A 16,401-nucleotide genomic window follows, 5' to 3' on the forward strand; every position below is an offset into this window, starting at 1 on the left:
TTTTCCAAATTTGTTGGCATATTGAGTGCAGCACTTTCACAGCATCATCTTTTAGGAATTGAAATAGCTCAACTGGAATTCCATCACCTCCACTAGCTTTGTTTGTAGTGATGCTTCCTAAGGCCCACTTGACTTCACATTCCAGGATGTCTGGCTCTAGGCGAGTGATCACACCATCGTGATCATCTGGGTCGTGAATATCTTTTTTGCATAGTTCTTCTGTGTATTCTTGCCACCTCTTCTTAATATCTTCTGCTTCTTTTAGGACCATATCATTTCTGTCCTTTACTGAGCCCATCTTTGCATGAAATGTTCCCTTGGTAGCTCTAATTTTCTTGAAGAGATCTCTAGTCTTTCCTATTCTATTGTTTTCCTCTATTTCTTTGCACTGACCCCTGAGGAAGGCTTTCTTATCTCTCCTTGCTACTCTTTGGAACTCTGCATTCAAATGGGTATATCTTTCCTTTTCTCCTTTGATTGCCAGGAGAAATGTCAATAACCTCAGATATGCAGATGACACCACCCTTATGGCAGAAAGTGAAGAAGAACTAATGAGCCTCTTGATGAAAGTGAAAGAGGAGAGTGAAAAAGTTGGCTTAAAGCTCAACATTCAGAAAACTAAGATCATGGCTTCTGGTCCCATCACTTCATAGGAAATAGATGGGGAAACAGTAGAAACAGTGACAGGCTTTATTTTTGGGGGCTCCAAAATCACAGCAGATGGTGACTGCAGCCATGAAATTAAAAGACACTTACTCCTTGGAAGAAAAGTTATGACCAACCTAGACAGCATATTAAAAAGCAGAGACATTACTTTGCCAACAAATGTCTGTCTAGTCAAGGCTATGGTTTTTCCAGTTATCATGTATGGTTGTGAGAGCTAGAGTATAAAGAAAGCTGGGTGTCGAAGAATTGATGCTTTTGAACTGTGGTGTAGGAGAAGACTTTTGAGGGTGCCTTGGACTGCAAGGAGATCCAACAAGTCCATCCCAAAGTAGATCAGTCCTGAGTGTTCATTGGAAGGTCTGATATTGAAGCTGAAACTCCAATACTTTGGCCACCTGATGCGAAGAATGATCTCATTGCAAAAGACCCTGATGCTGGGAAAGATTGAAAGCAGGAGGAGAAGGGGACGGCAGAGGATGAGATGGTTGGATGGCATCACCGACTCAATGGACATGAGTTTGAGTACAGGAGTTAGTGATGGACAGGGAGGCCTGGCGTGCTGCAGTCCATGGGGTCGCAAAGAGTCAGACACGACTGAGCCACTGAACTGAAGTGAACTGTAGTGATCAGTACTTCAAGGAAATGTGAGGCCTGAACCAGTCAGAAGATGGCGGTAGAGGCAAGCCTGAAACCAGAACCTTCTCTTTCACTATCCAGTTTCAGAAAAGAATTGCTTATCCCCAATCCTTTTTGGCTCTGGGGAAGCAGAGTGTATGGAGCAGAAATGACGGGTAGAACAGAAAAGTGGCCATTTGAAAGAAGAAAACGAGGTCAAGAGAGTGACTGGGGCACAAGGGAGTGGAAAATGCGGGCATTTGTGGGGAAGCCATGGGGTGATGAAAGGGTCTGGAGGCTAGAGGGTGTGCCTGAGCATGTCAAATGGAGGAAATTTGAAAGCCAGATTTCTCACTCTGGAGAGAGGGCAGTCATATGTCTGTATATCTACCAATCTCCATTCTCTCTGTGTGTTTACATGAAGACATAAATCTAGGCAAAGGAAGAAGGAAATAGCTCCAGACATTGTGATCTCTTCCAGATAAGGAAAGGGAGGAGGAGGGAGGTTGGAGTCAGAAAGGAGGGTCAAGAGGCAACTCAGCAACCTCTCCCAGTCTTTGTTTTCTTCTCCTCTTACTTGGGTGCTAGAAAAGTTAAATGCTGTACCCCTGAAGAAACAGTGGGAACCAGCTAAAGGGAGATAAATGCCGGAGGAGAGACATTTGAAAATTAACAGAAATTTGATGCCAGAAAATCAACTGAGCTGAGCGTTGACATGTATATCTATAGAGACTCAAGAAAGCTCTATGTATTTGCATTTTCCCTAGTAACCTGTCGAATGGCAGTTAGTGAAGTTTGTGTCCAGGGAAAGAACATCCAACAGTCTCCTACAGACCACTACAATAAGATGGCTTTTTAAAAGAGTGAGACCCTCCTGTGACTTGTCTTAGATATAAAGTGTGCTTCAGTTTGTGATTTAGCAAAAGCAGTTCTAGAGGACGGAACTAGAAGTTGCTACAGTTCACCCACCAATCAGAAGACGATGTAAGCACAGTGAGAAACAAGCAGAATTGTAGGGAACAGCATATGAATAAGGGTAGATAAGGGGTCTGGATTCAAACATCCAGGAAATGCCAAATCCTGGGGATGAGGCTGACATGTGACATGGGCAGTAAGAACCTAGAGCCTGTCAAAGAGGAAAGGGCCTGAATGAAGAAAAATCACATTTTCCCTAATCAAAAGGAAGACATTTTTTAAAGTGATGCTTAAGATATTAAAACTTTCAGTTGTGCTCTTGGCCTCTCCAAGGGCCCTTTCATTCAGGGAAAAGTGTTGTTAGCTGAGCCCAAGGATGCCAGTTTTTCATTTAGCCGTGATATCAACAGTCGTTTGGCCAGCCTCTCCATTGCTGGAAACACAATCCCGACTCCCGACCCTGCTGTTGAGGAGGGAAAGGCTTTGTGTGCCCCGGATAACTTGAATGCCAGTGTTGAAAATCAGGGCCAGATGAAGATGTGCATCAGCCAAGTGTGTCGGGAGACTGTGTCACTTTGCTGCAGCTCATTTCTGCAGCAGGCTGGATTAAATTTGTTAATAAGCATGACAGTTATTAATAACATGCTTGCCAAGTCCGTTTCAGGCTTGATGTTTCCTTTGATACCAGAGGGAAGTGAATGTGCTGAGGGGCAGGTTGTGAAACCCCTGACGGGTTTGTCTGAAAAGCCAGCCTTGTCGGGGGAGTTGCTGAGAGCCCAAGCGCTATGCCCCTTCCTGCCCCTCTTTATCAGGAGCACAAACAGACAGCTTCTCTCAGAAACCCTGGCCTCTCAAGTGGCCCCTCGGACAGGGTGGGACTGATCCACTCCAAAACAAAGCCCAGTCAATGGGTGAACACACACTTGTGTTCTCAAAGACTCTGCAGTGGGTGCTATTGAAGACCCAGCCTTAGCTGGATCAGCACACCTCTGGGTGAAAGTTGCACTTGCTAAATCCAGGACCACACTCTTACTGGTCAAGCAGGGGTTCCCGCAGAGCTTTGAGTAACCTCTTGGTTTTTCAGTCTGCAGGCAATGTGCATTGTAAATTGCTCCCTTGCAGCCTTCTTCCTGTGGTAAAGAGGTCCTTTCAGCTGCCAGCTGTGGTTAAAGAACAACATGTTCTAGCCTCAGTGGGGATGCCTGGCCTGTGGTGGTCTCTGTGTCTAAGCTGGACCATGTTGGGGAGACCAGACCCGTATGGGGGCTTGTGCCAAAAACGTATCAGTTGCTGCTTAGATGGGATTCTTTCCATTTACTCTCTTTTCTTCGCGAGCCTATGAACGATACTTATTGAGCGAAAAAGTACACTCCTCTTCTATGTGCTGTACTGACTTAACCTCGTCCACCAAGTCTGCATTTTTATGTATCATCAATAAAGCTGTGTGCTTTAACTGGCAAAAATGAGACACGGTACTTGTTTCTGAATCTCTAGTCTGCGTGAGGGGAAAGACCAAAATACATGATCTATGCTGACTGACTGGGGGCATTTGCTCCTGACAGATGCCCACTTAGCAGTGCCCACAGGAGGCTGGGGAAGAGATGGGCTGCAGGGTTCAGGAGGGGCCTCCAGAAGGGGCTGGGGCAGGGAAGGGGGTGAGGGGTGGGATTAAGAAGGACTCTTGGGAGGACTAGAAAGAGGCACCACCTTGAAGCAGGCAGCACAGTGCCTGATGCAGAGAAGTCCTTCCCTCGATGAAGGTGTCTTTCCTCACCTGCTGGCCTAGAGAGGAAGGTCAGTACCCTTGGGTTGGTCTGTGCGTCCCTGTCGTCCCACTGGGCAACCCATCCCTGCCATTTAATGCACAGTTAGAGCAGTGACAGTTGCTACTTGCTGAGGGCCTGCTTGGTGGTGTTCTCTCTCCTGAGAAGCAGCTGTGCAACCTACTTGCAGGCCTCCTCCCTTCCTTGGGAGACCAAGCCCAAATTCCTGGCCGAGCGAGAAGGCTTGGCCCTTGCTTCCTCTGGGGAACCTCTTTTCTGCCCTCTCCGGGTAACTTCTGTAGGATCCAGGAAGGAGACAATGGAGACGTCCACGGATCCCCGAGGGGGTGGGAGGGCAGATGCTGAGGGGCGCGGCATGGCCATGGCTGGTCCACCCAGAAGGACACACGTTCCTGCCGTCCATGCAAGCTCCCGGCACCCCTGGGAGGAAAGGAAGAATGTGGCTCTGCACACTGAAAGCTCCATGAATCTGTGCGACTCATTCCACCGCCCCTGCCCACATTTCCAGGCCCCTCCCAGCAAGCCTCAGCCCCGGGTCAGCAGGTTCCCTGGGTGTTTTGATGTGTCATGAAGTGGTCCTCCTCTTCACAGGCCAGGCTCACGTAGGGGACAAGAAGCTTCCTTTGAGCGGTGCTTCCTGTGAGCCCAGTGCCTTCTCCTGGTGCCCCTGGGGTGTGGCTCCGGGACACTGTGCCCTGGTCATCAGTGATGTCCCAGTGTACTGCCTTCTGAATGCCCTTGACCGTGCAGAGCACAGTTTTATTTCAGTGTTTCCCTCCCTTCTCCTGGAGCCTGGGGCAGGGGGGTGCAGGTGGGGTGCCACTCTCCTGCCTGTACTCATCCCCCCCCCACAGTTTGGGCTGCCTAGTGATCATGGGGGCCCGCCAGAACTCTGCCCCGTCCCGGGCCCTGGCGCCTTGCTGGCCAGCATGTGACTGCGGTTGCTGTGACACCACAGCCCCAGCAAGGCTCACCAGGCTGGGGCTTCGCTTGCTGGCTCTGGGGCTCTAAGAGCTACTTCCCTGATCCTTCCTTTGTGGGAGCCCACCTGAGCCAGCCTCAGGTGGGCGGGGCAGTCTGTTTCCCAGGCAGGACTGCCCGCAGGCAGCCCCTCATCCACTCGTCCAGTGGAGCCTGCTGGCCGGGGGCGTCTTCAGCAACACCTTATTGCTCAGCCTCAGTGATCTCTGCCCTAACCTAACCACAGCGTTTCTGCTTGCTCCTGGCTTGGCGTCCCAAATGACCACGTGCTTCCTTCCTCCTCTGCACTCTGCCAAGTCCCCGCTTGAGTCCCGCCACAGGCAGTGCTCCACCATCTCCGAGGCAGGCACTAGGCCCTCTCAGGCCACAACTCACTCCGATCTCAGGCAGGGCCTGGGAGGCCTCTGCCCACCTCCTGAGCACCTCTCTCACAGGACAGCCTGCCAGCCCTGAAGTGTCTCCATGGTGGGGTCTTGGCCCAAGTCACGACCCCTCTCCACGAGCTGGCACTGCCCTCCCTGAAACACTCCCTGTGTGGGGAAGCTCTGGGCCCTGGCTGGCCTCAGTTGCCCCTGGCCGGCTGCCGTGCCAGGGCAGGAGCCCAGGTCCCCGTAGGTTCTGCCTTCAGATGTGGAGGGACCTGGAGCGAGAGGCATGCCTGCAGTCAGGGCCTGAGGAGCACAGTCAGAGGCTTTCAGCACTGGAAAGACGAAGGAGCCTGCCACCCCTGCCATGCTTAATTCAAAAATGAGACAGCAGGGGACCACCCAGCACAAACTTAGGCCCACCTGTCTGCTACAATCCACCGAGTTTCTTGCTGGGTTTCCCTGTGGCAAACATTAGCCAGGGTTCTCAAAGCTTGAGCTTATCACACTCTGTGGGGGTGCCTGCCTTGATGGGACTGCCCCAGCCAAAGCTGCGTCTCGGGTAAGTCTGGAAGTGCCTCCACACACTGTCTTCCGGCCGCTCCAGAAGGAGCCCTGCTTTCCCTTCTTCATCATTATCTTGTCTACATCTGTGCCTGTAGGTACGAACTTTTTTACACCAACTTCCAGTACCCTCCCAGCCTGCTTCCTGTCCTGGGAACTTTGTTATATGACCCCCTCCCACCCCACCCCTCCCGGACATAAGCCCAGGTTGGGTGGCTTGCAGGCATCCAGCTTCCTGCCTGGTACACCCCCTGCATCTCCCAGACTGCATCCCCATGGGGCCCTTCGTGCCACGCTTGGGGCAGTTCCAACCACAGTGCCCTCTCTTTGAAGTGTCACTGGGGACAGGCACAGCCCTCACCAAGTCAATCTCTCTGCTGGACCACCACAGCACTTTTGGTTAAGAGTCTGACAGCGGTGTGGAGCACTGGCCCCCGCCTCTCTCCTGGGGCAGTACTTGGTCTAAGATGGGATGGGCACTGTAGCACAGCCCTGCCGGGCATCGGCCAGTCCCTTGTCTGATCCTCATGCCACATGCATCACCTCACTCTGTCTCACACACAGACACATACACACACACCCTTCACTTTGCTCAGGCCCTCCTCTTCCCCGGAAGGCTCATTCTCCCTTATTGCTTCTTGCTTTTGTGTGTGGCTTAGGATGGCCTTCCCCATTTCCCCTTTACAAAAGGAGTCTCCTCTGTGGTTTCCTAATTCTTTCTTACCTTTCCACTTCAAGGCTTGTCTCAAGGATATACCTGGAATTTCCTTTTGTGCAAGGCGGGAGCTGTCATCCAAACTGACTCCTTTTCCAAACAGATAACCTGTCAACACAGCACCACTTATCACTCCATTCTCATGATACAGTTGGTGCCTCTGGGACCTCATGCCCCCAGCTGAGCAGCCCCTCTGTGGCTTCCTGCTGTGGAATTCCTCTTGGGGCACACCCCTTTCTCCCAGGAACCCCTCACTGACTCAGGGACCCTCTGGGTTACTGGGTCGTCCGTGGCAAGTGGGGTGTGTGTGTTGTCAGAGAGGGTGTGCTGGTGCTTGTGAGCAGGTATCAGGTATCCTCTGATACCATCTCAGGATGCATTCTGGTCCACAGGAAACTTAGGAACCCCCTGCCCTGCCTGCTTTAGCGCCAAGCAAAATGGGACTGGTTTATTCCCTCACCAAAACTGCCTTGTTTTGCAAGAGAAAGCAAGTTTATTTTCTATATATAGACTTGCTCTACAATTTACACTGTAGTCATTGTCCACATTTGAAATAAGGCTATTGTTACATGTTGAAATCACCATGGTTTCTTTCAACACTTCCCTTGATTTTCCTTTTGTGTGATGTATTTGGTCATTCAGGAATTTATGATTTCTGTGCCTTTCAGTGTTTTTCTGTTGAACTCTATATTTTTCTTTTACTCAGGACAGCCTTTGACAGCCCAAGGTTATTAGAAGACATTGACTGTATTTCCTTCTAATACCAATAGTTTGCTTTCAAAGTAAGCTGCTTTGTTAACCTACTAGTGGTTTGTGTTTGTGTGCATGTGTGTGTACATTTGGTTTGAGCTAGCCCTCATACCTTAATTTTCTCTGAAGTTGTAATTAATTACACTAATATCATTCATTGCAGAATGTTTTTAAGGTTTTAATTGAAATGGGCTAAGTTGATGGATTAATTGGCAACTTCACAACTTTCCCATCTCGGCACATCTATTTAGATCCTTTCTGTCAGAATGTTTTCTTTTTAATGATCTTTCACGTTTTGGTGGGGGGGTTCTATTTTTGTTGTTTTGTGAAGGGTCATGGTCTTTACCTCTCCTACAATGCTATACTATTTCGACTCTGCTCTCCTTATCCCATGTGCCAGCACACTGGACATATCTGTAGTTTCTGCTGCTTTGGAACAGCAGTGACATGGGGTGATAGTCAAGTATCTCACCATCATTACTCGTAAAGAGGAGGGAAGGGGAAAAAGACAAGTCATTAAGCCCTATTATTCCACAGATGCTCTTTTCTTAGAACTCTCCCTATAGACCTTTCTTTTCTTTCATTTTACTTTTAGATTTTCTTCCTCCCTCTCCTCTGGCAGTGGAGTAGTTCAAACAGGTTCTTCTGGTTTACTCAATCATGTTTCTTTAACCCTGGTAAGGTCTCCATTAAGTCTCTCCATGAGTATTCTACTGTTCTTTGTAATTGGTATCTGGAAATAGGATCATTTTGAAGGAAGGAAGGGTAGTTTGATGGCTCAAGTTATTACCCCAAATAAGCTCTCCAAATAACTATGTCACACAATCCCCCTCTGAATAAATATTTGCAACTCACAAAGAGTAATGTCAGTGTGTAACTATATATCCAGAATCCTGTATTTTTCATTATCCAGGCTGTTAGGTAGTAAATGGATTTTGTGACTTTCATAACTAGGGAAGGCATATGGAGGTAAGCAGAGTGATGGGAAATGTTCCCATCAGCCTCCTCTCTCGGCCTTTTCTACTCTGTCACTCTGTCCCTTGGTCAGACCCCACACTTTTCAAAGCTTGTGCCTGGGGAAACAAGAAACTAATCCTAGTGCTCCAATATTTTCTGATAAGTCTTCTGGTCCTGCTAATGCCCACCCCCACCCAACAGAGTTTCAATCTAGGGATTGATTTGAGCCAGGAGACATGTGGTTGGCTGTTTTCCCCTCTTTTCCCTGTTCTTGCTCCACAGAGTTCCTCTCTGATGGACACTTCGTTTAGGTTCCAAGTTCTCACTACCTATAGCTTGTGGCAGAGATCTATGGCAAGAGTCTTCCAAGCCTGCTTTTTGATATGTAATTAGAGCTTTGGGGATTCAGGAAAGCTCTAAATCAATCATCATCAGTTTGAGAATCCTAAGGTTCTTGATTCAGGTAAAAGCAGTAGGTTGTTTCTCTTTGTGTGAGGTTATAATCCTAATCATTTAATCTTAATGATGAATGGGCCATATGGGAACATTATTTACAGGGGGAATTAGATATAGTTTGGTTAAATATTTTTTACAATATCATTTTTGTTACATGCAAATGAAACTGCACCAGAGCAGTATCAAGAATAGGCAGGGGCACAGGGGGCCAGGTGCGCAAACAGGAAACACTGCCCTATATGTTTGCCTCAGTCCTCAGGGGACTAGTACAGAGAGAGATGAATATGGAGTCAGGAAACTCTACAAAGTATCTATCAGTTATCTCCCATAATATAATATCCACAAGGCTGGGCAAAGACAATTCAACTAATTCTTTATATTTCATCTTAAGTATAGATTTAATTTCTTAAAAAAAATAAGTATGAGCCTCAATTCAGTTCAATTGCTCAGTCATGTCCAACTCTTTGCAACCCCATGGACTGCAGCACACCAGGCTTCCCCATCCATCACCAGCTCCTGGAACTTGCTCAAACACATGTCCATCGAGTTGGTGATGCCATCCAACCATCTCATCCTCTATCATCCTAGTGGTTCAAAATTCTAGTGGTTCATCCTCTGTTGTCCTAGTGGTTCAAAACATAACAGAGAGTATACATTGTAAATCTTTCTCTCACCTCTCTGTCCCCACAACCCAGTTTTCCTCCATCAGAGGCAATATTATCAATTTACTGTGTATCTATATATAGGGGGATATGTAGCAAAATATGTAATATACATTTGTATTAATATATATACATTCACAAACATAATCTTGTCAATCATTTGATATCACTACATAAAAATTACTTTTTAGTTTATAGTCGAATAGTATTTTATTGTATAAATATGCCATAATTATTTAGTCAGTCCCTTATGTGTGGATATTTAGGTTTTGTCATCATTTTTCATGGACAGTAGAAATAATGATTCAATGGTTATACTTATTTATATATTATACATTTCTTTTTCTTCCCTTCTCTTTCCTCTTTTCATATACCCAATTTTAGTTGATTAAATTATATTTCTTAGTGTTTGTCTTTTGACTACGCTCTTGCCAGATTTGTCTGCTTTAGATGTTATTTTTTTTGACACTCCTCCCCCCTACCCCGGCCCTAGGGATAAGAAAATCAACATATTTATGTTACCTCTCACTTTCTTTTTCTTTCTTTCTCTCCTAATTGTTGCAAATTAAATCATTTCTACTCAATCTGGGTTTATCACCATTATATTGTTCTGTAACCATAATCACCACATTTGTTTTGGTCTTTGTCCTAAATTTGCATTGATCTGACACTAATTGCTAGACTTTTGCTAAGGTTTCTTTCCTCCCTGTCACTTTTGCCTTCATCTCTGTGATTGTTAAATTTCTTCTACATTTTCCCTGAGGCCTGACAGCTCACATTTCAGCTCATTCTTGTCTTGCCATCCTTTTCTTGAACCGTTGCTTAATTGCTTCATTAAAAGTTTCTAATTCATGGTGAAATATTTATTGACAATTTCCCCTAATTTCTTCATATGAGTTTTCTTCATCTGCCATGCATTTTTCAGGTCCCTTTTCTCCTTTTCCCCCTGCATTACCTCTGTTTATCTTTTGTGCCAGTTCTATTTTGAATCCCCACTTTTGAGGGATATTGGGTTTTATTGAACCAGTTATTTGCAGATTGATCATCTGGAACAATGATCTGTAATAATGAATGAATGATCTGGAAAAATGAATCTGTCTGCAATGCTGGAGACCTGGGTTCGATTCCTAGATCAGGAAGATCCCCAGGAGAAAGAAATGGCAACCCACTCCAGTATTCTTGCCTGGAGAACCTCATGGACAGAGAAGCCTGGTGGGTTACAGTCCACGGGGTCGCAAGAGTCGGACATGACTTAGCGACTAAACCACCACCACCACATCTGGAACAAAGGCCAGGATTGCCTTCACTGATACCAATAATTTTTTTTTAGTCCCAAGTCATTCGAAAGAGGTAGCTGGGGTGGTGTTAAAAGTATAGTCTCTCCTCTCTCCTGCTGCTCGAGGCTGGACTCATCTCTAATGCTCACTGGGGACAGATTATTTCCTACAAATATAACTTGTCTCTGTGACTCCTTATTTGGTCCAGTCTCACTATGCTTCTTCTTATGGACCTTCTGCTCCATGGTGGCTTTAGCTGTCAACTTGTAGAGGCTTCTTAACTTCAAGAAATATGCAAATTTTTTGAGAGGGTAGATCACATGTTAAGTGTTCTTACCATGATAAGAAAGAGAGAAAGATAGAGTCTCTTCCATTTCTGGAATTTGGTGTTGTCCAGAGGCTGATTTAAAGTAAGTGAGTGCTTACTTAAATAGCAGTGAGTGCTTCTGGAAAATTAACTGAACAGACTGTCAAGCATAAAACTAATTTACAATTCATGGAGATGTTCTCTGTGAAAGAGTTAGAGCCCAGCATACTGCAAGTCTTGGTTTAACAGAGCCTCTAGTCAGGCCCAGAAAGACAAATAACTCCATGTTCTGTGCCAACCTTCCTGAGCTTTCTTACTACACGACACATGGGGGCAAAGTAACACACAACACAGTTTCTTCATATTCTGGCAACTTAGCTTGTGCCAACTGAGAGAAAATTGAATTAAGTGACACAAAGGATGCTTAAATCACATCCTATTGCATCTTTAGTTGAAGTGGCTTTTCATGATTAATTTCCTTAGCATTCATCACACTCCATTGTATTTTCCTTTTTCTTTGCCTGTATTCCCCACTAGATGATATAAGCTCTATGAATACAAGAATGGTGCCTGTTTTGTTTACTATTGAATCTCCATCTGCCTTGCACATAATTAGTGCTCAATGTCTACTCAATTTGACTTTCTAGCTTTCAAGCTGTAAGACTGGCCCTGGACAGGAGTTTGTGCTTATCTAGATATCTGTGAGAAATATCTTCAATAAATGTGCACTATGAATTTGCAAAGAGAAAATTGTTTTGAAAGTGTGCTAAACAATATTTATAATATGGTCTTAATTAATTTTAAAGATGCAGTGCATGAAAAACACAAGAATGTTACACACTCTGAATCTTGAGGTCCTATTCTCAAGTCTCTTCTCTTTCCAGGAATATCATGATTGCCATGGCTTCAGTAATCACCTGTATGTTCAGTTTAGTCCCTCATTTGTGTCCAACTCTTTGCAACTCCATAGACTGCAGCACACCAGGCCTCCCTGTCCATCACCAACTCCTGGTGTTTATTCAAACTCATGTCCATTGGTTCAGTGATGCCATCTAACCATCTCATCCTCTGTCATTCCCTTCTCCTCCCACCTTCAATCTTTCCCAGCATCAGGGTCTTTTCAAATGAGTCAGTTCTTCACATCAGGTGGCCAAATTATTGGAGTTTCCACTTCAGCATCAGTCCTTCCAGTGAATATTCAGGATTGATTTCCTTTAGGATGGACTGGTTGGATCTCCTTGCAGTCCAAGGGACTCTCAAAAGTCTTCTCCAACACCACAGTTCAAAAGCATCAATTCTTCAGCACTCAGCTTTCTTTATAGTCCAACTCTCACATCCATACATGACTACTGGAAAAACCATAGCTTTGACAAGATGGACCTTTGTTGACAAAGTAATGTCTCTGTTTTTTAATATGCTGTCTAGGTTGGTCATAACTTTGCTTTCAAGGAGTAGGAGTCTTTTAATTTCATGGCTGCAGTCACCATCTGCAGTGATTTTGGAGTCCCCAAAAATAAAGACTCTCACTGTTTCCCCATCTATTTGCCATGAAGTGATGGAACCAGATGCCATGATCTTAGTTTTCTGAATGTTGAGTTTTAAGCCAACTTTTTCACTCTCCTCTTTCACTTTCATCAAGAGGCTTTTTAGTTCTTCTTCACTTTCTGCTATAAGGGTGGTTTGATTTGCATATCTGAAGTTATTGATATTTCTCCCACCAATCTTGATTCCAGCTTGTGCATCACCCAGCCCAGCATTTCTCATGATGTACTCTGCATATAAGTTAAATAAGCACGGTGACAATATACAGCCTTAATGTACTCCTTTCCCGATTTGGAACCAGTCTATTGTTCCATGTCCAGTTCTAACTGTTGCTTCCTGACCTGAATACAGATTTCTCAAGAGGCAGGTCAGATGGTCTGGTATTCCCATCTCTTTCAGAATTTTCCACAGTTTGTGGTGATCCACACAGTCAAAGGCTTTGGCATAATCAATAAAGCAGAAATAGATGTTTTTCTGGAACTCTCTTGCTTTTTTGATGATCCAGCAGATGTTGGCAATTTGATCTCTGGTTCCTCTGCCTTTTCTAAAACCAGCTTGAACATCTGGAAGTTCACGGTTCACATATTGTTGAAGCCTGGCTTGGAGAATTTTCAGCATTACTTTACTAGTGTGTGAGATGAGTGCAATTGTGTGGTAGTTTGAGCATCCTTTGGCATTGCCTTTCTTTGGGATTGGAATGGAAACTGACAACTTTTCCAGTCCTGTGGCCACTGCTGAGTTTTCCAAATTTGTTGGCATATTGAGTGCAGCACTTTCACAGCATCATCTTTTAGGAATTGAAATAGCTCAACTGGAATTCCATCACCTCCACTAGCTTTGTTTGTAGTGATGCTTCCTAAGGCCCACTTGACTTCACATTCCAGGATGTCTGGCTCTAGCTGAGTGTGAGTGATCACACCATCGTGATTATCTGGGTCGTGAAGATCTTTTTTGTATAGTTCTTCTGTGCATTCTTGCCATCTCTTGTTAGTATCTTCTGCTTTTGTTAGGTCCATACCATTTCTGACTCACAAATCTATATATCCAGAGTTCAAGATTAATTTATCTGATGCCTACAAATTGCATATCCCACAGATATTTCAAGTTAAGCAACTGAAATTGGAGCTGTCACCCCAGTCCCACACTCAAACTGTTTTCCTTCCTGTGTTCCCTGGCTTGGTGGACACAACCACAATCTACCCAGTTGCACCCAGCAACCTAGTCATTACAGACTTTTTCTTTCTCTCTCATCCAATATTGCTAGCTTATCTCAAAATCTCATCGATTATACTTCTTTACTATTTTTTTTAACAAATGTTAATATTTATCAGAACAGTACATACATGATAGCAAAGCAATTAGTAAAGAGTTTATGATGAAAACAAGTCATTTCCCCTTCTGCTCTTCTCTAGGCTCAGGACCACTCTCTAGACTCCAGAAGTAACCTTTCTTCCCTTATCTGATGTTAGCTTCTTCTGATATAGTGTTTCTCAACCAGAGGTGATTGTGCTTCCAGGGTACACTTGAAAGTGTCTGCAGACATTTTTGGTTGTCAAAGCTGAGGACAGGGGTGCTACTGGCATCTTGTGGGTAGAGGCCAGGGATCATCCAGTGTAGAAGGCACTCCCCAGTCCAAAATGTTGATAGTGCCAAGACTGAGAACTCTTCTTGTGGTTATCGTCACAAACTCCAAAAATATACTTGTACCCTAATGACCTTCTGATATGAAAATAGCTCATTAATCTTAATGAGCTTAGTCTTAGCTCATTAGTCTTACAGCCCTTCCTTCCTTTCTCTTATTCCTGATGTTTATAGTGTTATTATTATTTTAGTTTAATCATACAGTCAACTGTTTATTGAACACAATTTTGTGTCAGGTACTACTCAAAGCATTTTGAATTCAGTTACGAGTAAGACAGAGATAAGCTTTATTAAGTCTGCTTTCTTATGGAGGAAATAGGCCATAAAATCAATTTAACTAAATAAAGTAGCTAAATTTAAACTTTAAATTATATATATGTGTGTGTGTATATATATATATATAAACCTTTATTTTGCTTCATAAACTTTCACCAGGACTTGTTCACTTCTCACTTTATAAAATGAGGCTATTAGCTCTGCTGCCTTTTCTTCCGTCTTTTATCATCTTCTTCTACATCCCACATTCTGTCAGCTATATTCTATTGATTCATGCCTACTTAAAATTTCATTCCCACAAATTATATGTGAATCATTTTCTAAAACTATACAAAATAGTTTCACGTTAGGACTCTACTTCAGCTCAGCAATGAACAGCATTTATAAAGTCATAATCATCTAAATACTGTTCATGCATGTGTGCTAAGTCACTTCATTCATGTCCAACTATTTGGAACCCTATGCCCTCCTCCAGGGGATCTTCTGACCAGGATCAAACCTGTGTCTCTCACATCTCCTGCATTGCAAGTGAGTTCTTTACCACTAGCACCACCTGGGATATACTGTTCACAAAACATTAATGAAAGAAATTGAAGAGGATACAAGGAAATAGAAAGATATTTTGTGTTCTCGGATTGTAAGAATACTGTTAAAATGGCCAGACTACCCAAAGCAATCTATATATTTAATGCAATCCCTATCAAAATACCCAGGGCATTTTTCTCAGAACTAGAACTAGAACAAATTACCCTAAAATTCATATGAAACCACAAAAGACCCTGAATTGCCAAAGGAATCTTGGGGGAAGTAAAGAACAAAATTGGAGGTATCACCCTTCCAGACTTCAGACAATTCTACAAAGCTACAGGATCAAAACAGCATGATACTGGCACAGATACATAAACAGATACATAAATTAATGGAACAGAATAAAGAGCCCAGAAAAAAACCCACAGACCTATGGTCAATTAATCTGTAACAAAAGGGGCAAGAATATACAATGGAGAAAAGACAGGCTCTTCAATCAGTGGTGCTGAGAAAATGGGACAGCTACATAAAAAACAATGAGATTAGAACATCCCTTCATATCACATATAAAAACAAACTCAAAATGGATTAAATACCTGAAACCATAAAATTCTTAGAAGAAAACATAGCCAGAAACTTCTTTGACATAAATCATAGCAATATATCTTTGGATCTGTTTTCTAAGGTAAAAGATATAAAACAAAAATAAACAAATGGGACCTCATTAAACTTAAAAGTTTTGCACAGCAAAGAAAACCATTGACAAAATGAAAAGACAACCTCCAGAATGAAAGAAAATATTTACAAATGATATGACCAACAAGGTTTAATATCCAAAGTATAAAAACAATTTATACAACTCAATATTAAAAAACCAAACGACTCAATCAAAAAATGAGCAGAAGACCTGAATAAACATTTTTTCCAATGAAACTATACATATCGCTAACAGGCACATGAAAAGATGCTCGATGTGGCTAGTTATTGCAGGAATGCAAGTCAAAATGAGGTACCACCTCACATCTGTCAGAATGGCTACCATCAAAAAGGCTACAAATAATAGATGTTGGAGAGGATGTGTAGAAAAGGAAACCCTTGTACACTGTTGGTGGGAATGTAAATTGGTACAGTCACTATGGCAAATAGTATGGCGGTTCCTAAAAAAATTAAAAATAGAACTATCATATGATCCAGCAATTCCTGTCTTGGGTATATATCTGGAAAAAATGAAAACACTAATTTGAAAAGATACATGTACCCCAATGTTCTTAGCACCAGAGCTTACAATAGCTAAGACAAAAAAGCAACCCAAGTATTCATTTGTCATTTGTCAACAGACAAATGGATAAAGAAGATGTGAGATTACTCACCCATTAACAAAGAATGAAATTCTTCCATTT

At 43.7% G+C, this 16,401-nt stretch overlaps 1 protein-coding gene across 1 annotated transcript; it reads left to right on the forward strand.

Annotated features, from left to right (window-relative positions):
* Positions 1 to 1,450: 1,450 nt before the first annotated feature.
* On the forward strand, positions 1,451 to 3,662 carry LOC133052688 (protein ARMCX6-like). The gene is made up of 2 exons (XM_061137581.1): positions 1,451 to 1,457; positions 2,492 to 3,662. Exons 1-2 carry the CDS (start codon positions 1,451 to 1,453, stop codon positions 3,076 to 3,078), a joined length of 594 nt encoding a protein of 197 aa, XP_060993564.1. The 3' UTR covers positions 3,079 to 3,662.
* The last annotated feature ends 12,739 nt before the right edge of the window (positions 3,663 to 16,401 follow it).

This window comes from Dama dama, chromosome X, assembly GCF_033118175.1.
Source record: "Dama dama isolate Ldn47 chromosome X, ASM3311817v1, whole genome shotgun sequence".
Classification (NCBI taxonomy): domain Eukaryota; kingdom Metazoa; phylum Chordata; class Mammalia; order Artiodactyla; family Cervidae; genus Dama; species Dama dama.